The 21188-nt window shown below is 45.9% G+C and overlaps 1 protein-coding gene across 1 annotated transcript; it reads left to right on the plus strand.

The window, feature by feature from the left end:
• Positions 1–378: 378 nt before the first annotated feature.
• LOC118080917 (zinc finger protein 107-like) lies at positions 379–20579 on the plus strand. The gene is made up of 6 exons (XM_060271014.1): positions 379–664; positions 1997–2818; positions 3252–3363; positions 3938–4931; positions 10642–10719; positions 16691–20579. The coding sequence occupies exons 2-6, from the start codon at positions 2024–2026 to the stop codon at positions 18168–18170; spliced, it is 3459 nt and encodes a 1152-aa protein (XP_060126997.1). The 5' UTR covers positions 379–664; positions 1997–2023; the 3' UTR covers positions 18171–20579.
• Positions 20580–21188: the final 609 nt, after the last annotated feature.

Below are 21188 nucleotides of genomic sequence, written 5' to 3' on the forward strand. Positions count from 1 at the left end.
CAGCTAAAGCATCCATAATATTATCAGCATTTTCCTTCTATGCAATGTAATGACGGGGTTCCCAGGAGGGACGCTCAAAAGCAAGGCAGGGGCCACTCCTGAGCGAGTCTTTCTCTGGCCTGGAGGCTGCAGCAGCATCTCATCTCAGGACGGCCCAACTCGGCTGCCTGCAAAATTGAGGCACGGTGCGCGCTCCTGGCTTCTCGATCGGAGTGCAAAGGATCTATGGGTTAAAACCACCAGTGATCAGATTCCTAGAAGGCTCCTGGAAAAAACCAAAAATTAAGGAGGAAGGAAATGGCTACGACCAGCTTCCTGTCCTTTTCCTTCCCGTTCCCCACCCCTCTCTTCCGGCTAGAAATTACATTGGGGGGGGGGGGTAGCATCCTAAAAGCCAAGACATACAAATAAACAATAAATACAACTGCTGCGGATTGCAAAGGGTGCAAAACGGTGGGTTTGGTGGGGTCTGTCGGCTCATGCAAGAAGGGGAAGCCCTGGAGGCAAAGAAAAAGGAGGAGGAGGAGGAGGAGACTAGAGGCTGCAAAAGGGTCGCTGGCAGCGAGAGGTTTCCCAAAGCCCCACTCCAGATCAGAGCCTGTGTTGCTGATCCCCCACATCGTTCCTTGTCCGGATCCCCTCTCCAGATCCGGGCCAGAACAAGGTAACAAAGAACAGAGGGGAGGAAATGAATCTCAGGTGCACATCCCTCATTCAGATTAGCTGTTCCTTAACGCCCTGTCATTCAAAGAAGGCGCCTGGACCATCCCGGCTAGCGGTTTCTACACTGGGCTAGTTAGCAGCTCTCTCTGGTCATGACCATCCCCCGCTGCCTAAGGTGCTTCAAGCTGGAGATGCCAGGATCTGAGTCTTGGGATCTTCGCTGTGTAAAGTGTGTGCTCTGCCACACAGAGGAGCTACAGGCTCCTCTGCAAGGAGGATGTAGAAATGCGGGGTTTTGAGCCAATTTAGTCTGTAAAGGAGCTGGCCTGATCCAAATCAGCCCAGGGACCCAGTGCTGCGAAACCTCTATGAGCGCCAGCAGCGTTGGGAGGCTTCCAGGCCTGGTGCTCAAGAACCTTTTAATGGCTCCTGCCATCAACCCCTGCAAGAAAGGCCCGTGTTCAAGGGTGATTCGAGTTGATGCCTAACAACTTTTGGAGTGCCACAAGTTAGCCATTTTTGTGTAGACAATACTGAGCTAGATAGCCCAGCGGTCTGACTAATTATATAATAATAATAATAATAATAATAATAATAATAATAATAATATATTATTTATACCCTGCCCATCTGGCCGGGTTTCCCCAGCCACTCTGGCCGGCTTCCAACCAAATATTAAAAACAGTTCAGCATCAAACATTAAAAACTTCCCTAAACAGGGCCGCCTTCAGTTGTCTTCTGAAAGTAGAATAGTTACTTATTGCCTTGACATCTGCTGGGAGGGCGTTCCACAGAGCGGGTGCCACTACCGAGAAGGCCCTCTGTCTGGTTCCCTGTAACCTCACTTCTCGCAATGAGGGAACCACCAGAAGGCCCTTGGTACTGGATCTCAGTGTCCGGGCTGAATGGTGGGGGTGGAGACACTACTTCAGGTATACAGGACCGAGGCCGTTTAGGGCTTTAAATAAAAAATTTTTTATTCATTTTATAGAAAAAGAAAATACAAACAAAACAACAAACAAGAAAAAATATTTCTTACAATATCATAATATCCATTAACATCATTATGTGACTTCCCTCAATCCCCTGTACAGCTTCCTATATTCCTACATTATGTCCTTCTTGAGATGACTAAAACTATCCACAGTACTTTTATATGTGAGTACAGTCAGGTTACCTCGCCTTCCCTAGTACTCGGCTTGCCATTTTGGCAGCGGCTTTGCTGACATCTTGGGAGTAGCGTTCACATTTCTCTCCAGGTCCTGGTTGGCGGCCATTTTGGCCTGGGGTGCACCATCATGTGCGGTTATTGAAAAGCACGTTTCGTTTGCAGCTACAGGAGTGGCAGAGGGGAAACCTGATGGAAGAGCAGGACCCAGCAGGACCCCAAACAGAGGAGACATTAGAAGGAGGAGGAAGACATTTTCCTGTTTATCGGGTTGGGAGCACTGAGGAGGTCCAAATTGAGGAAGGTCCACAAGATGCTAAGCGGCTACCGGATGAGGCCGCGCCACTAGGTACTAAAAGAACTCCAGGTGAGGAGGCTGCGCAGGAGGCTCAGCAGGTACCTGATGAAGCAGGTCTGCAACAGGCCAGCCAGACAACTGACAAAAATCTCCAGCGGCCCCAGGTCACCCAACAGCAGGATTTCCAGAAGGCCGCCAAGTCCCGGAGGAAGCTGCTGGTGCCTACGCGATGGGACCACACCAAATCTTTTCAGACTTCCTTCAGGAGAATAGCTGATGCCATCCAGTGGCCCGGAGAAGAGAGGAAGACCCAGAATCTGCTAGACCTCAGTAGGGAAGCCACTCAAGTCTATAAGACCCTGGGCTCCATTGGGCAAGTAGCTGGCGAGGACGCCGCCAGTTTGGAGTTATGGCGCCGGCGGTTCAGGCAGTTCTGCTACCTGGAGGCCGAGGGACCCCGAGAAGTTTGCAGCCGGCTCCAAGACCTTTGCTTCCAATGGCTGCAGCCGCAGAAACGCACAAAGGAGCAGATCCTGGAGCTGCTGGTCTTGGAGCAGTTCCTGGCCATATTGCCGCAGGAAATGCAGATCTGGGTCAGGAAGCGGGGACCGGAGACCTGTGCTCAGGCGGTGACCCTGGCAGAGATTTTCTCTTGGAAGCTGCAAGACCACGAGAGGTGGGATCAGCAGGTGAGAGTTCTGGAGGGGAGGCTGCGCCCTGCGGCCCTCCAGATATTGCTGGACTCCAACTCCCATCAGCCCCAGCTGGCGTAGCCAGAGGTCAGGGATGAAGGGAGCTGTAGTCTATTAACAACATCAGGAGTGCTATAGTTTCCTCCATGTGTGACCTAATGGAAGTGACTGCAGCTGTAGAAGTGCAGACAGCATGGCAGGGGGCAATTTATGAGTGCCCACTTGAGGGTTATGTTTCTCTCCTATCCCGGACAACTAAATAGGTTGGGGTAGGAATCCAGTCTTATTTCCTGTCGTGCTGATCGCAACGAGGCGGTCAGCCGGACCAGGCGGGTTGGGGTTGGGGAAGGTAACAGAAATTGATTTGGAGCTGGAGAATTTGTCTCTCCAAACCTGTTGCTATGACCTGGTGTCCCTCCTTTTGATTCAGGTGCCGGGACCCTTTGAAAAAGTGGCTGTAAATTTCTCTAAGTTAGACCCCTTGAAGATGCAGCTGTACGTGGTGGCCATGCAGGACGATGAAAGGATAAACAGCTTGTTGGGTAAGGGTTTTTTTGTGTGTGGTGTGCTTAGATCATGTTACAAAGCTCAGGGCTTTCAAAAATGCATTGCTGTGCCTTAATACAGATTTGTCTTTTTTGCATTGTAAGAACTTACTTTGGTGTAATGGTTTATATAGTACACAAGAATATAAAGGTAAGTACAAATGGAACTTCGCTTTATTAAAAAAGAGTAGCCAGATGAGTTAAGTAAATATGAAAAAAAATACAAATAAGACATTACATTGCTCGAAAATCACATTTGCAGGAATTTAAAGCCTTTTGTACTTCCATGTGCATAAGCAGCTTCTGATTAGCTTTACACATACAGAACTCTCCGAGGCTGGAAGGCAACACTTAAGCTTCCCCATCCCAGTCTAGTCCAATATTTTCTAGTCTAGCGGCAGGGGCTCACCTAAGAGTTTCCCTTGGCCCCCCAGCTCTGCTGCCACAGATAATTTTCACCTGGCATCATTGGGGATCGAACTTGGGGCCTTCTGCTTGCAAATAAGTTTTCCTTGCCACAGTACTACAACCCCTCCTCAGAAATTCACTTTGTGGTTGTTTCTTCTTCCAGCAGGCAATGGTCAAGCGAGTGAAAGTGAGGAGGAGAATCTCCTGCTGGAAAGGCCGGGGCAAGTGGAGTACCGCAGGATGTCGCTGGAAAGAGCTAAAGGGGGCGTCTTCCTATTTCCTGAGGTGGGAGAGGTGCCCCAAAACCAGCTGGTCACTGGAAGGAAAGTCTTCCAGTTTCTAGAGACTGAAAACACATCAGGAAGCCAGCAGGCCCCGGAGAAACGCCAAGGAAGGCTCCGGGAACAGGCAGCGAAAAAGGCCTTTCATTCTGAAGGGGCGGGAAGTATAAATGAGAGCACTTTACACGAGGGGCTTGAGGCAAGTCCTCGAAAAAAGACAGTCACAGGGAAAAGCTCTAGCCAGAGTACTTTTAAAAGCATTAATGTCCAGGCAGGGAAAAAGTCATACAGATGCTCGTATTGTGGGAAAAATTTCAACCACGCCTCCGCTCATTTGGTCCACGAGAGGATCCACACAGGAGAGAAACCATATAACTGCTTGGAGTGTGGGCAGAGTTTCAGTCGGAGATCGCACCTTACTAGACACCAGAGAATCCACACAGGCGAGAAGCCACACACATGCTCAGAATGCGGGAAGAACTTCAGCCGGAGATCCCACCTTATTGAACACGAGAGAACCCACACAGGAGAGAAGCCGTTTGCGTGCTCCATCTGCGGGAAAAGCTTCAACTACCGTTCCCTCCTGAAAGAGCATGCAAGGATCCACACAGGAGAAAAGCCATATAAATGTTCAGACTGTGGGAAAAGCTTCAATCGGAGAGAAAGCTTTATAATACACGAGAGGACACACACAGGGGAGAAGCCGTACGAGTGCCTAGACTGCGGGAAAAGATTCAGTCAGCGGTCAAACATTACTGCCCACGAAAAAACCCATATGGGAGAGGGGAAATGCAAGTGCTTAGAGTGTGGGAAAAGCTTCTGTAGTTCAACCAGTCTCCTAAAACATCAGAAAATCCACACAGAAGAAAAAGCATAATAAATATGCAAGCACTGGCAATAGAAAAATCTCTGGTTAGTGATCCACATTTTCTTAAGAGTAAAAGCCACTTCATTTCTGCAGGAAGATAACCTCAAGGGATGGCCTTACACAATTGTACCACTTCAGATGAAGAGTGGGAAATATGTGTGACTGAGTGCACAACTTAAAAAAAAAAGCTTACTTGTGGGCAGCTAGTATTGTAAGAAGAGAGGCTTTGCCCTGTCCTACATTATGTGCTAGACCATTAATGTGCAAGGTTTTTTGTTTAATGTACAGGGTAATTCAGACACGTGATTCTCCCCACATTCATTCTGAAACTGCACACCCGCAAGAGGTCTGCATCATGGGTGTTCAACCAGCACATAGAAAACTTACAAAGGAGGGAAGTCCTATAAAGACTTGACTCTGAAGGCTCACAGAAGGTTTCAATCTGAGCTCAAACCATGTTTTATAAGGCCAGGGGATGGGGAATGGGAGTAGAACTCAGATTCCAAATGTCAGTGTGAGGCGCTCAAACTTAGTACTTTTTTGTAAGCCCCAAAAGTATAAGACTCTCCAAACACCTTGACCCAGTTCAGATCATGCATCCTAGGTGTGACTCACTGTCGGCTTTGGAAGTCAAAGATCTATAGCCATAAGCTATTCTGTGTCCTACAGTGCAAGAGCCCGAGCTGCATTTGCTGAACTCAGCTACTGGATCCTTTGCCTCCAACGGAATCAAACCCTCTTATGGCAGCTCTCGGCATACTGGCTACCAGAGAATCTGCCACAGTCACTGAATCTATCTGGAACCGCCTTTGTGTTTTTATCCTTCTAACTATGCACTTAAAATTAGCACGAACATATACAACTATCTGGAAATTCTGTTTGGCATATACGTATCCACTCCGCCTAAAGTTGTATTTTGCAAACATTTGCTCTTGTTGCAAAGACTCATTTTTCAGTATCCAAACACCTTGGGTAGTGGATCTTCAAGTTGCAGTTCAGTAGCTGAGGCTGCAGGGAGGGAGTTCTTAATTGGGAAGGCAGTGTTTTGCATGTGTGAAATCACACGAATCCTCTCCATTTCTTTTTTTAAGCCCAGCATTCACAGTTTCTTCCCGTTCCTCACCTGATCTTACCTTTTATAACCTTTGTCAGGGCAACCGCTGTTCCTAAAAAAAAAGGGGGGTGTGATGTTCCAATTAAGGGCAGTCAACACAATGCCTTGCAGACATTTTGTACTTTAGCTCCCATAATCCCTTCTTATTGGTGATGCTAGCTGGGGATGGGAGCTATAGTCCAAAACATCTGGAGGGCCTCATATTGGCTACAGTGATTCAAAGAGAAACAACACAAGCCACTCCACCTGAAAAGACATACAATGTCTTAGTGAATGGTCTGGTGCATTCCTGTTGTACCTAGGTCTCTGCTTTCTGAAACAATCCTTTACTCTTCCGTAAGCCCCCAATAGGTACTTGAGGATCAGTCAAGAGACACACAGAGATCATGTCATTGTAACTGGAAACAGTTAAGATGATGCTATCTTCATCTTACGCAAGTGATGGATGGCAAAGGACAATATCTGAAGAAGTGTGCATGCACACGAAAGCTCATACCAAAATAAAAACTTAGTTGGTCTTTAAGGTGCTACTGAAGGAATTTTTTCATTAAAGGACAATACAGTATAGATGGAGAAGGATGGAGATTTGTGCTACAAATACGAGGTTTTCGTCCCTCTTCTCACTTTCTCTCCCAACCTCTTCTTACAGTCTGATATGCTCTGGCAAAATGCTTTGCGCTAATAAAATATCTTTGTACGGAGCTGAATTAATTGAGGGAGCATTTGTTTTCTGGGACATCCAACACTGGAGCAAGTGAGACTTCCTTTCCCTTCTGTCCTCTGGAGAGACGAGATTCCCGAAGTACAAATTGCATACTGCATGAAGCCCAATTTATTGCTACACATCTCAGATCCTTCCAACGCTGCTGGCATAGTTCTGTAGCAACACAAAAGGCAGCCTCGTGCTCAGAAGCTCAATATAAAATGAATTAGGAAGTTGTGAATACTACTACTACTACTAAAAATATATTAGATTTATATACAGTGGAACCTTTGTTCTCAAACGCCTTGGTACTCGAACATTTCGGCTCCCGAACGCTGAAAACCTGGAAGCAAGCATTCTGAACGTCCGATGTGGCTGTCGGCTATTGTTTCCGGGGCGCCTGCGCCAATCAGAAGCCATGCCTTGGTTTTCGAACATTTCGGAAGTTGAACGGACTTCCAGAACGGATTACGTTCAAGAACCACTGTACCACATTTATCTCCCAAGGATCTCAGGGTGGTGTACATGGTTCTCCTCCTCGGTTCATCCTCACAACAGCCTTGTGAGGTAGGGTTAGGCTAAGAGATGGTTACTGACCCAAGGTTACCCAGTGAGCTTCATGGCTGAGTGGGGATTCGAACCCTGTTCTTCCACATCCTAGTCCAACACTCTTAACTATTATGCCACACTGGCTAGCAGAAGAGCCCAAAGGCCCATCTAGGCCAGCATCCAGCATCAATGGGGCCAATCAGATGCCTCTGGGAAGCCCAAAAGCAGGATCTGAGCACAGCAGCCCTCTTGCACATGATTTCCAGGAAGTGGTATTCTGAGGCATACTGCCTCCTACACTGGAGGGACTGGCTTCCCATTAGCTTCCGGCTGGCCCCAGTGAGAAAAGGATGCTGGACTAGATAGGCCATTGGTCTGATCCAGCAGGCTCTTAAATAGGGCTGGGCTATAATCTGGTTTCTGACGTGATATTCCGATATATCATGAGGTCCGAAATAAGGATGGAGCTACCGGTATGTAGAAGCATTGGCCAGCTTCACAGTTTTCCCCGCATGGCGGTTTTTTGCATAGCACATACACACACATTAGGGCTGGGAAATGTATTGATAACATCGTCAAAAAACAGGTTGAAGTCCGCATCATGGTAACGGTTTCATAATATTCAACATGGCGATGTATCACAAATATATCCGTGTGCCATGTAAAAAAATCGTGAAGCCAGTCATTCCTTCTCTCATGATTCCTTCTGCCCCTGTTGCTCTGTGCTATGAAAGAACAGTTGTGACAATATGTTAAAGGTAAAAAATAATGTGTCCGTTATAGATCTCTAAGAAGCAGCAGTTTCCAGGATATTACCCACTTCGCCTCTAGATAGTCCTAAGCGTAGGGAAAGTGCAGTTGATATGTATAGATGGTACACAACCAGCTGGCAATTGTACATGGGTATTGACTGAAAAATTATAAACAGCCACATTGGCCCATTAGACCAAAATTCACATGGGCAGTAAAATAACACCTTGATTTAGGGACAAAGTTTGCAAACTGAAGAAAGTGGGGTGGAATGCCAAGTAAAGTTGCTGATCCAGTGGGGGCAGGGGACAGCTGTGTGTGGGAAGACCCTTATTTGGTGTAACTGGGTCCATCACAAACTTAAAAAAACAAAACTGAATGGCTTCCCATAAAATATTTCCAAGCGATTTCACAATAAACACAATTCCACATGTAAAAAACAACCCATAAACACACACAATTAAACTTAAAAAAAACAACCAGTTCCATATGCAAGATGATGAGACTGTTGGCTCATCCAGTCCATTGAATCATAAGAATTGGAAGGGACCACAGGGGTCATCTAGCCCAACCCCGTGTTTTCAAAGTGGCAGAACAGTTTGTTGCCTGTGGGACACCAAGGAGCAGAATGTGAGCCGAGCATAAAAGCCCTTGCTCCTCCTGTGGCTTCCAGCAACTTGTATTTAGAAGCACTGCTGCCTCTTAACTGTAGCGGGCAGGGCACAGACATTGCAGCTAGCAGCCATTGACAGCCATGATTATTTTTCAAAATTATTATCATTATTATTATTATTTATTAAACTTGTATACTGCCCTTCATCTTAAGATCTCAGGGCGGTTCACCAAATATTTTATGACATTTAGTCCATGATAACATTCATCTTCAGTATATATATTTTCTTTTTTTTATGTAAGCAGCTTTTATCTTTATTGTCTCTTTTCCTTCCTTCTTTCCTCTTTTTTCTTCCTTTCTTTTTCTGTTTTTTATTTACGTTAGTTTTCTTTTTCCTCTTCTATAATTTTTATTAAATTTTCTATTTTGAATTTTTCAATATTCATTTAAACCACCTTAAAATATCAACGACTCCTCCTCTTTCCATGGTTCATTTTGCATAGCATACATCCCTGCACATTTTATATAAACTAAACCATTCAGTATCCCATTATTACATCCATCAAAACCTATTTATCTTAATCGTGCACAGGTTTTCAAATTTGAAAACATAGTTTTCTATATCTCACAGCATTATGAAAAACTTTTCATAAAAACCGTACATCCAAGTAGCCAGACCAGACTGGATTTGCCCAATTTTCCCCTCCCTTTTTAAAGGAGGGTTATTTCCAGATCCTAATACAGTGGTACCTCGGGTTAAGAACTTAATTCGTTCTGGAGGTCTATTCCTAACCTGAAACTGTTCTTAACCTGAGGTACCACTTTAGCTAATGGGGCCTCCTGCTGCCGCCGCTGCACGATTTCTGTTCTCATCCGGAAGCAAAGTTCTTAACCCGAGGTACTATTTATGGGTCTGTAACCTGAAGCGTCTGTAACCTGAGGTAACACTGTAATAGTAATAATAATCAACGGTGCTTTTATCTGGGGGGACGCATGCCCCTAAACATTTTGTGAAAATATTCTTTTAAGAAATGCCCCGAAATATTTCTTTTAGGAATGGTACCAGAAGATATCAAGCCCAATGATAGATGCATCATAAACTATGCTGTAGCTGCTGCTAGATTATTAATCGCAAAAAAAATTGGAAAGCTCAAGAAGTACCGAGTAAAAAGGATTGGCAACAAAAATTATTTAATTATTACAATTTGGCGATAAAATATGAGGAAATAAAAGGAATAAACTTAGAAGAATAAAAAAAATTGGAAACCATTTAGAACATATATAAAGGACAAAATGGAAAAACCAAATCTCATCTCAGATTTCTAAAGGCTCTATAAAAGAAAAGATAAAAGGTTGAACATAAGGAAAATATAAGGAAATAAATGTAAAATATAAGATTATGTAGTTTATACAGTATATGGAATTCAGGGATAAGCTCAGAAAAGGTTGAGAAGCAGAACGGGAAGGAAAGAGGAGGGGGAAATGAGAGGGAGGGAGGGAGGAATGGGGGGGGGGAATAAGACAATGTAACATCAAGGTTATTATTGTATCTCTTTTTAATTGTTAAAAGCTTTTTTAAAATAAAAAAAGATTAATTTTAAAATAAGAAAAAATATTTTGTGAATTTAAGTTTGACCTCATTGAGGGGCAGTATTTCAATATGAGTAAGAAAATGAGAGTACCCCTAAACATTTTTAAGCCCTAATTAATAATAACAATAATAGGGTTGGCCTAGCCACTCTGGGCGTCTGGCTGATGGTGTATCTAGCAGAGGGGTGGCCCTTTGGGTCCCCACTCCCACCCAGAAGACCCTCTTGCCCAGAGGCAAGAGTCAGTCCCGCTCTTCTCCCCGGCGGCCTTTGCCGAGCAGCCAGCCCAGGGCCGGGAGAGCGTTGCAGGCCGGCCTGGAAAGGCGACGGCACAGGAAGGGGCTGGCTTAGCCGGAGGAGGCGGGTTGGTGTGCGTGGCCAGCAGATCCGGGGTGTGAAGTGGGGGGGAGAAAGGAACAAGAACAAAAGGAACCCAGGCTGCGCTCCGTCCCTGGATCTTTCCCTCTCCTCCGCGGAGGTAATTCGTTTTTGTTCGCCGAGTGGCTTCAGCCTTCCGAAGTTGCTGCAGCCGCGCGTCCCTGGAGATCTGGGCCTGGGGGTGGTGGGTTTTTTGGGGTGGGGGTGGGGTGGGGTGGGGGGTCCGGGGGTGGGGCGGGGGCGACGCACGCTGCAGCCATGATTAACCCCTGAGCCACCGGAGGTTGCAAGCAGTAATTGAGAATCTCGGGAAGGAGGGTTCCCCCCAGGGGCCATCTAGTCCAGCCCCCCTGCAATGCAGGGATCGCAGTAACGCTACGCGGGTGGGGGGGGGGGAAGTCGCGTGCGAAGAGGAGCGGCGGCTATAGATGAGGTTTATGATGATGATGATGATGATGATAATAATAATAATAATAATAATAATAATAATAGGAGTCCGGTCAGCTCAGCCAGGCTGATCAGGCTTGATTTGCATCAGGGATTATTGGGCTGGAATCCTCTGCATTTTCAGATCCTGCTTTTCAGATCCCGACGAACCTAGTGGGTTTTGATTTCGAGGCTGAAGGACTTGCTTTCTGGGTCAAGGCTCAGCCCTTTAAAATGGGGTGGGGTGGGGGGAGGTGGAGAACAAGACCTTTAAGCCTATGCAGAGAACTACTGTGGGGTTTTGTTTTTTTTAATGTAGCCACAGTAGGAATGATTAAGCGCTCTCCAGTTAGCTTAGGGGACTGCATCTCTGAAGGCATTTACTTGGAATCAAGGCCCATCAAAACCGATAGATCCTACTTCCAAGTAAAAAGCGTTTGGGATTCCTGCTTGCTGTTAAGTGGGAAGGCAGCTCAGAGAGGGGGAAACATAGCTGCCAAGTTATCCCTTTTTTACAGGGATTTTCCCTTATGCTGAATAGGCTTCCTCACGAGAAAAGGGAAAACTTGGCAGCTATGGGGGGAAAGTGAACCTGTCAAGCTGTCCTTCTGAGGATCTACCTGGGCACTTATTATTATTATGTCCGGATACAATACAGTACATATCTCCGGATCCAATACACACTTGCTTGTATAGCCCCCAACCCCCCAACCCCAGTGGTAATATGGCAAATGAGAGGAATGGCTTTAGCACATAACCTTCCTAATCTGGTTATTTTCCACTCTGTGGAGGAGATTTTGACACATGGGCATTTCGAAAGAGATGTATCTTATGTTAATGCTGAGGTCATCGCGGAGCTGAATGACATGACATTGCTGAACAATTGAATCCGTCCTACATGAGCTATTGGATTCACTACCAAAAGAGGTCGAAATGACCTCCCCACCCCATCCCCATTTTGGACACCTTTAAAAGAGGATTGGACAAATATATGGCAATTTAGGCAATTCATCATTATTGATATATTGCGGGGGGTCCCCAGACTAAGGCCCAGGGGCCAGATGCGGCCCAATTGCCTTCTAAATGGAATCAGCCTATTTTTACATGAATAGAATGTGTCCTTTTATTTAAAATGCATCTCTGGGTTATTTGTGGGGCATAGGAATTCGTTCATTCCCCCCCCCAAAATAGTCTGGCCCCCCACAAGGTCTGAGGGACAGTGGACTGGCCCCCTGCTAAAAAAGTTCACTGACCCCTGATATATTGCCTCTAAAAACCAGTTGATGGAGCTCACAAATAGGAGGCGTTTGGTTGTTCACTGTGAGAATGCAATTTAGGACTAGATAAGCCTTTGTTTTGATCAAGAAGGGTTCTTCTTATGAAGGTATCATTCCTAAATAATATATTCTCCAAGCCTTCTGAATAACAATGCTTAACATTTATATAGTGCTCTTTTTTAGCATTCAAAACATTCCATAGACATGATTAGACCCAGCAATTCTAGAAGGTAGTAGTTGTATAGCCTCACTGCGTTGGGTGGGAGGCTGATAAACAGTGTCTTGCCTAAGGCCGCTAGGCAGCACAATTTTAAGCAAGTTTACTCAATAGTTAATGCCAATGTTTTCATGTAGGTTTGCATAGAAATGTGTCAGCAAGCTAATAATAATAATTTAACTTTTATTATCTGTACCCCGCCCATCTGCTGGACCAGCAACTCTAGGTGCCTTCCAAAAGATATAAAAAGATAATTTAAAAAATCAAACGTTACAAACTTTCCTATACAGGGCTGTGTTCAGATGTCTTCTAAAAGTTGTGTAGCTATTTATCTCCTTGACATTTGATGCGAGGGCAGGCACCACTACTATGAAAGCTGTCTGCCTGGTCCCCTGAATAATATTAATAATGGGTGGGATTAGATTTGGAAAAAGCGTCTTCGCTAGATCTCACTGAAACACCCTGCTACACGGCTTCTCCTTCATTGGACACATATTGAGCAGTCTCTTATCATACTGCTGGTAGGACTAACACATTCCCAGTTCTCAGAGCAACAGAACAACCCAGCTGCCACTGCAGGCCCAATATGCAGTCTTTGGATGGATGACCTTCTGAAGGTGACTCTCCTGACTCCACTGGTTTTAAAAGAAGCATAACCTATATTGGTGTAGGGCAGGCTTCCTCAAACTTGGCCCTCCAGATGTTTTTGGCCTACAACTCCCATGATCCCTAGCTAGCAGGAACAGTGGTCAGGGGTGATGGGAATTGTGGTCTCAAAACAGCTGGAGGGCCGAGGTTGAGGAAGCCTGGCATAGGGGAACCTGTGTCCTCCCAGATTTGATTTGATTTATTACATTTCTAGGCAGTGGCGTAGCAAGGTCAGGTGGTACCTGGTGTGGAAAATTTCTTGTCGTTCCCCCCCCCCCCCCACATACATTGAAATTATTAAAAGAAGGGAAAATAAGATACAGTTGCAAGTATTATTTTCTGGTTTATTTACTTAACATTGTGAGCATAGGCACTTAAAACCTTTTTTCCCTAACTTTGACCCCGGCGCTTGAGCAGGGCTGTGTTGGCGCACACATAATAATAATAATAATAATAATAATAATAATAATAATAATAATAATTTATTATTTATACCCCGCCCATCTGGCTGGGGTTCCCCAGCCACTCTGGGCGGCTTCCAACAGAAATATTAGAATACACTAATTCTGCGGCTGCGGCCTTGCCAAGCCCGCTTGACCTTTCCCTCGCTATGCCACCAGGGCAAGAGAGGGGTCCGCTGGCACGCCTTTGCCCAGGTGGGAGCCGCCGCAGCCGCGAGGTGAATATAGGCAGGGAGGGAAGATGCTGCTCCAAGTGTTTGTCACTTCCCTCTTGGGCTCTGTGGCGGTGAGTGGGGAAGAAGGGGGAAGGGATGGAGGGTGGGAGAGTGAATGAAGGCAGGCAGGAGCCGCCTTGCTCTGCGCTCCTGAGGGGCTTCCTTGGTGGAGGCCCCGCAGGAGACTGGCGGCTGAGCCCAAGGGGGACCTTGCGTCCCCTCAGCGCAAAACCAGAACCTCCACCTTGCCTCTTCGCCCTACAGGTGCAGAAGGACGGAGAGGAATCCCAGAGAAAACTGGCTTGTGACACATATTTTTGCCATTTTGTCACCCCCCTCAGTGATGACACCCAGGGCGGCCCGCACCCACCTTCCTACGCCACTCTCTCTAGGCCTCTTTTCATTCAAATGACACCAAAGCGGCTTACAAACGATAAATAACATGATAGCACATAATAGAGCATCACAAATAGAGCACAAATCCTATGGGATAATTAGCAAATCATCGGTGAAACAATTGCACTTTTAGCAACAACTAAATTTCAGCAACAACTACAAAGAAGCTAAACATCACAATCAAAGCAGAAGTCATAGGATTCGTGATAGCAGCATTTGCAATCTGCAAAACAACATTAAGACCATTAACAAAATAGCAACCCCAAAATAAACTAAGCACTGCTGAGTTCGTACACACACACTCCATACCCCCGTAACTCTCAATATTTCATTCTGTTCAGCTCAAAGAAATAAACATCCGCATAATGCCCATTGCAGCAACTCCATTCTGAAGATTCCTCGGGCTGGACGTGGGACAGCACAGGTGAGAAATCAACCGCCCCTTGATACCCAACACACAGCCTCTCTTCCTTCACTAGATGTCATTGGACCCTCATTGGCCCTAGACAGCATGACTAGGGCTCAGGGCTGATGGCAACTGTTGCCCCGCAACCCCTGGAGGGCCACCAGTTTCTCGCCCCCCCCCCAAGAGTAGTGGTTGGAGTGATGGGCTAGCACAGAGTGGATGGAGATCACACTGGGTAACCTCATATCACTGACATAAGGGAGGAAATACTGGTTAAACTTATTTTCTGAGAAGAGTTCAGAAACCCAACAGCCCACTAAACCCCCCGTTCTGTGGAGAGGTTTTATTGAGGACTGAATTGACCCAACAATTAAATGTGGCACTGCATTTTTGGTAGTTTATTGGGGGGGGTTACCCCTCCTCTGTATCTGTGTTTTATTTTTCTACTTTTACATTTATTTTTATTCACCATATCCATTATTTTTATTGTGTTTATGCCAATAAACTTTTAATTGATATTTTTTCAAAAAAGAAAGAAACAACCCATTGCCCATTAAACAGTGTTCTCATCTCCATTCTAGTTTCTCTAACACATTCCCCCCCCCTTTTTTTTGCAGCTGCTAAGGGTGGTGTTACAAAGTGGTTAAGAGTATAAGATGTGACTCAGAAAGCCCCCGGTTACAAGCTCAATAAGTGACTTTCAGAAAATTGTTATCTATCTTCTCCTCCAGTTGCAACGTAAGGATAATAATACTTCTGGCCTACTTTACAGGGCTGTTGTACAGATGATGGAGATAATGGATGTGAAAGGTCACAAACCCTCTGAAATGCTAAGAATTATTGGTTGTTTTGCAGGGAGGGCTAAATGAAAGTCGAGATTTGTTTATTATGTTAACGTTTTTTTACCTATCACCATAAAGTCCTGATGTGGGTTACAAGGGTGGCGCTGTGGTCTAAACCACTGAGCCTCTTGGGCTTGCTGATCAGAAGGTCAGTGGTTTGAATCTGCGCGATAGGGTGAACTCCCGTTGCTCTGTCCCAGCTCCTGCCAACCTAGTTCAACCTAGTTCAAAAGCATGCCAGTGCAAGTAGATAAATAGGTATCGCTGTGGCAGGAAGGTAAAGAGCATTTCCGTGTGCTCTAGTTTCTGTCACGGTGTTCCATTGCGCCAAAAGCGGTTTATTCCTGCTGGCCACATGACCCGGAAAGCTGTCTGCGGACAAACACCGGCTCTCTCGGCCTGAAAGCGAGATGAGCGCCACAACCCCAGAGTTGCCTTTTACTGGACTTAACCATCCAGGTGTCCTTTACCTTCTTCTTCTTCTTTTAAACAAGAGCATAGTACACAGTCACTACAGAAACAAGTAAAATTGTTCCAGCCGGAACAGGACAGCATAGAGTCAGCAAAATAAGTGAGTCCCAAAACCAAAATGCCGCAACTGTCAACAGCCGAGATAGAGAGCTGCATGTTCCGCATACACCCAAAGCTATACAGTGGTACCTCGAGTTACAAACTCCTCGGGTTACAAATGGTTCAGGTTACAAGCTGGAAGAGTTACCTCGAGTTGAGAACTTTGCCCCAGGATGAGAATGGAAATCGTGTGCCGGCGGCCCCCATTAGCAAAAGCACGCCTCTAGTTAAGAACAGTTTCAGGTTAAGAACGGACCTCCGGAACGAATTAAGTTCGTAACTAGAGGTACCACTGTACACCAGAAAGGCGAGACGCGTTCAGATTACGAAGGGAGTTCCTCAGTTTAGGGGCTGCCACAGAGAAAGCCACCTCCCAGACTAGACTGCAGATCTTAACACAACATCGAAGGAGGTAGCTGTTCAGATACACTTTGCTGGTAACATAAAGCCTCATGTGAGACTGCTGAGTAGTCTCTCATTGACTCCTCTTCTTTAATCTGAGCAGCACCTCCTTGCAAACAACCTGCCTTGCTTATCCTCCAAATGTGCCACTGATTTCATAACTTCTTTTTGCTGATGTTCCAAACTGATGCGTATCTCTTTGTTCCGGCAGTTTAGCAATGATGAGCGAGGAGAAGCCGCAGCTGAAAAAGGAGGCGATCTCCCAGGAAGAGGAGGAGGAAGAGGAGGAGGAGGAGGAGGGAGGGAAGCTGGTGAAAGAAGTCACCATCCCCCGGGAGAAAGCAGAGAATGGTAATCTAGTGGAAGAAGAGGAGATCCCCCAGGAGGAAAAGAACTGGGTGAAAGAGGAGGAGAGCTCCCAGGAGGAAGAGGATTATTGGGTGAAAGAGGCGATCCACGTGGAGGAAGTAGAAGATGAATATTTCATAAAAGAGGAGAGTCTTCCAGAGGACGGTTATGAAGAGACAGAAGCTTATGGAGAGACAGAAGATTATGAAGATCCAGAAGGTTATGAGCAGACGGAATGTTATGAAGGTTACGAACAGGCAGAAAATTATGGGCAGGCAGAAGGTTATGAAGCTTATGAGCAGGCAGAAGGTTATGAAGCTTATGAGCAGGCAGAAGGTTATGCGCAGGCAGAAGGTTATGAAGCCTATGAACGGGCAGAAGGTTATGAGCAGGCAGAAGAGGGTGAGGCCCTTCTTGAGGAATATGAAATAAATGTTTTCCAGATTCCTGGGGATGATGAGCCATGTTATAGCGAGCCTGTTCCTGAGAGCCAGCAAGTCTATGTCCCAAAGAAGAGACGGAGAAAAGCTGTGCCGGCAGACGGAAAAGACGCACAACCTGACAAAGCCACAGTCGCGAAGGTAAGAAAAATCTATAAGTGCCCCGATTGTGGGAAAATCTTCAAACGGTGTTCTCCCCTTATCAGACACCGGAGAACCCACACTGGGGAGAAACCTTACGTCTGCCGGGAATGCTTGAAACGCTTCAGCGACAGCTCGGCCCTGGTTAAGCACCACCGAATCCATGCAGGAGAGAAACCTTACACGTGCCCTGAGTGTGGGAAGAGTTTCTCCCAAAGCTCAACCCTTATTGCGCATCAGAGAATCCACACTGGAGAGAAGCCGTATGTGTGCCCCGACTGCGGGAAGAGCTTCAGCGTGAGCTCCAATCTTGTTGCTCACCAGAGAATCCACACAGGAGAGAAGCCTTTTGGCTGTCCTGTCTGCTTGAAAGGCTTTCTGGTCAGCTCCCATCTCATCAGACACCTAAGAATACACACAGCAGAGAAGCCTTACATTTGCCGAGAATGCGGGGAGTGCTTTACCCAGAGCTCCCACCTCGTTGTGCATAAGAGAATCCACACCGGCGAAAAACCTTATCTGTGTTCCGAGTGCGGGAAGAGCTACCGTGGGATCTCAGATTTGATCCAGCACCAGAGGATTCACACCGGAGAGAAGCCCTACAAGTGCCCCGAGTGTGGGAAATGTTTCAGTCAGAGCTCATGCCTTAAGAAGCACCAGAGGATTCACACAGGGGAGAAACCTTTCATGTGCCTCAAATGTGGGAGAAGGTTCAATCGGAATTCACATTTGACCAGGCACCAGAAAACCCACACAGTTTGATTTTGATTTTTTTTTCCCGTTGGAAGTTCATCTCCATAATTACAGCCACTATAGAATAAGTAAAGCCAGGTATTGTGAAATAGGAAGCCTTTCCCCATCCTCCAAAGGAACTTTTGTCCAACACTCGTATTGGAGGAATATCATCAGGAGAATAATATATTGGATACAATTGCCAGTTTTCTTCTAAAATGTCTCCCCCCCCCCAATCTGGCTCCTACTCTCCATCCACTTCTTAACAGGATTCTAGTATCTTCCCCAGATTATATTCTATACCGTGTTCTTTCCTTTTTACTCGTTCTTTCCTTTTTACTCGTTTTAAAATGTCAACACCATTGTCAACACCTTCAGACAGATCAGCTCTCGAGTTTTTGTATGGATTTAGAGACTCGCTCTCGGTGGCCTCTGATTGGTTTTTCCCAAATCCTTGGAAGCTGTGATAGGTGGCCGAGGAGAAGAGAGAGAGAGAGAGAGAGAGAGAAAAGACAATGAGGCTATAACCTAATACCAGACTCTGTAATGATGCCAGCACTTTCCTTTTTCTCTGTTGTGGCAGAGCATAAACTTAACATGCATCATCAAGGGGATTGCCTGTGTGTCTGCATGCTGCCACTCTCTGCAGTGAGAGAAAGGCAAAAGAGGGATCAAGAAACAGAACTGCCTGGCATGCCCCTTGTCTTGTTTTTATCCTGCTACAGTAGTAGGCAATGGAATCTTGACTGCCTGGGAATCTGAGCCTGCATCACCTCCAAGGCATGGTGACTCTGAATTGTGGATGTTGTTGAAGTTGGCGAGGGGGTCATATATCTCAGGAGCACAGCGTCCAGAAGGCCCAATTTCCAGTCCTTGGCATTTACAGCTAAAATAAGTCTCCGGTGCTTGTGGTTGGGAAAGATCTCTCTCTCTCTCTGTCTTGGAGCACACTGCTGCCTGTCAAAGTTGACAGTATTGGGGCCCAATGGACCAGTGCCCTGACTCAATGTAAGACAGCTTTCAGCGTTCAAGTTCCTTGGCGTCTGCTCTGGTCAGTTGTACCCTAAGAAGAAAGGCAGCGTGGGAAGTCTCCATTAAAGGGCCTGTCTGGCATTAACTGAGAACAAATGGGGGTTCCTCACCCTGTCTGGTTTTTTTCGCATGCATTGTGGGCTCACGACAACACCAGAGCTTTAAAATACCAGTGTTAATTCCTCCCCTACCTAATGATCTTACTTTCTTTTTAGCTGAGTTGAATAGTTTTAAAGTAATATTAGGATAGCACCTGACCCCAGGTATAGGGTATAGGATGGCTGCCTGAGCTATGAACCACAAAGACTTTGGCTTGAATCTCGCCTCTGCCACGAACGGACTTCTTGGCCTGACACAAGGCCCACATTTCTCTCAGCTTCAACCGCCTACCCAACTGCAGTATGAAGATAATAATACCGACCTTCCTTACAGGGATTTTAATGAGATATTCTACGTGGAGCGCTTTGAACATTCAGAAAGTGCTCTGCGAATGCTAAGTTATTGTTTTAATCTGGGATAAGTTTTGACTTCCTTGAATGGGGACATGTAACTGGGCTCCATGATGTGTTCTGCTTACACTTCTCTCCGTGTCTCTGTTCTCTTCTGAGCATGAGCAATACTCCCTCTGAGGCAAATGTGAGAGACCTGAGATGGGCAAAGGATCTGAAGGGGTGCAGCGCTGACTGGGAAGGGTTGGAGGTACAGAAATTAGCCCCAATCTCATCTCGGGGGCAGGCCAAAGACTCAGAGGTGCCCTTAAAAAGAAGCACACAAGGAGCAGGACAGAAGATAGCTGCCTCAATATTCGACTGCTTGAGAAGTATCTAATAAGCTTTATTCAGTCGTTCATCCTGGATCTGCACATGCAAAAGTGTTGTCTGCCCTGCTCCCATTGTTGTAAACATACCCACCCAACCAAAGGTCTGAAGAGGGCCTTTAAACACGTTTGCTTGAACAGGCCTACAAGCCTTGCAATTGCCTCTGACAAGGCAGGTTCCCAATTGTGTGGAAGCTTATAAGCATTTTTCAAGCACATGTTTTTACAAGCCCCCTTTAGGCCTTCACACAAAGGTTGGGTGAAGAGCAGGCATGCCTCTGGTGCACCTGGAGACATTTGAGGCAGGTCCAACTCTTGCTGCCCAACCCTAGATATTTTGCCCTCATGTCAAGCTGAATGGCTCAAGCAACCTATATTTCTCTGTTCCTTTAAGCCCCTGTTCCTGTTTACACCAGAACATCCCCAAATCTAATTATGGTTAAGATGTCTGCCTGCTGTATACAGAAGCAGTGTTGTTTTTTTAAAAAAAATTATTCTAAACCTAAAAAAGGGTGATGTGTTATTCTCCCAAAGTATGTGCAGAGCCCCATGCTTGCTGGGTATCTGTACTTTTAGAGTGTAATTTTAAATAAAGTAAAAATAAATAGAATGCTTTGGGGAAAAATATAATTTGTGGCTTGAATTTTTTTTAACCCTCCAGTGACCCTATTTTTGTTGTTTGCATGTGTTGCAGAAAATGCTATTCAGCAGCTTTCCTCAACATAGGGGCCAACTCCTAGGGGCTGAAGTCCCTTCGCCTCCCCCCAATAAAATATTTGAGGGGGCCGCTCACCAAAAGTTAATGAGGATTGCCATTCAAATGGTGTGTGTCTGCCACCTCTTGTGATCAATTATACTTGAATATTTTATTCAAGTTGGCACCCTCGTTCCCCAACATGGGGTGGAGAAAATGGGTCAGAGAAAGTGTTTCTCCCTCTCTCATAATACTAGAACTTGAGGATACTCAATGAAGATGGAAGACTCAGGACTGTTCCGTAACTATTTCTTCTCACAGCACGTTGAATTTGTTCCCACACGACATAGTGATGGCCACCAACTTGGATGGCTTTAAGAGGATTGGACAATCCTCTTTGGACTACAACTCCCAGCAGCCCCAGCCAGCATGCCTAATGGAAATTGATTATGGGATTTGTAGTCCAAAATGTCTGGAGGGTGCCGGATTGGGGGAAGACTCAAAA

Source organism: Zootoca vivipara, chromosome 2, assembly GCF_963506605.1.
Source record: "Zootoca vivipara chromosome 2, rZooViv1.1, whole genome shotgun sequence".
Lineage (NCBI taxonomy): Eukaryota > Metazoa > Chordata > Lepidosauria > Squamata > Lacertidae > Zootoca > Zootoca vivipara.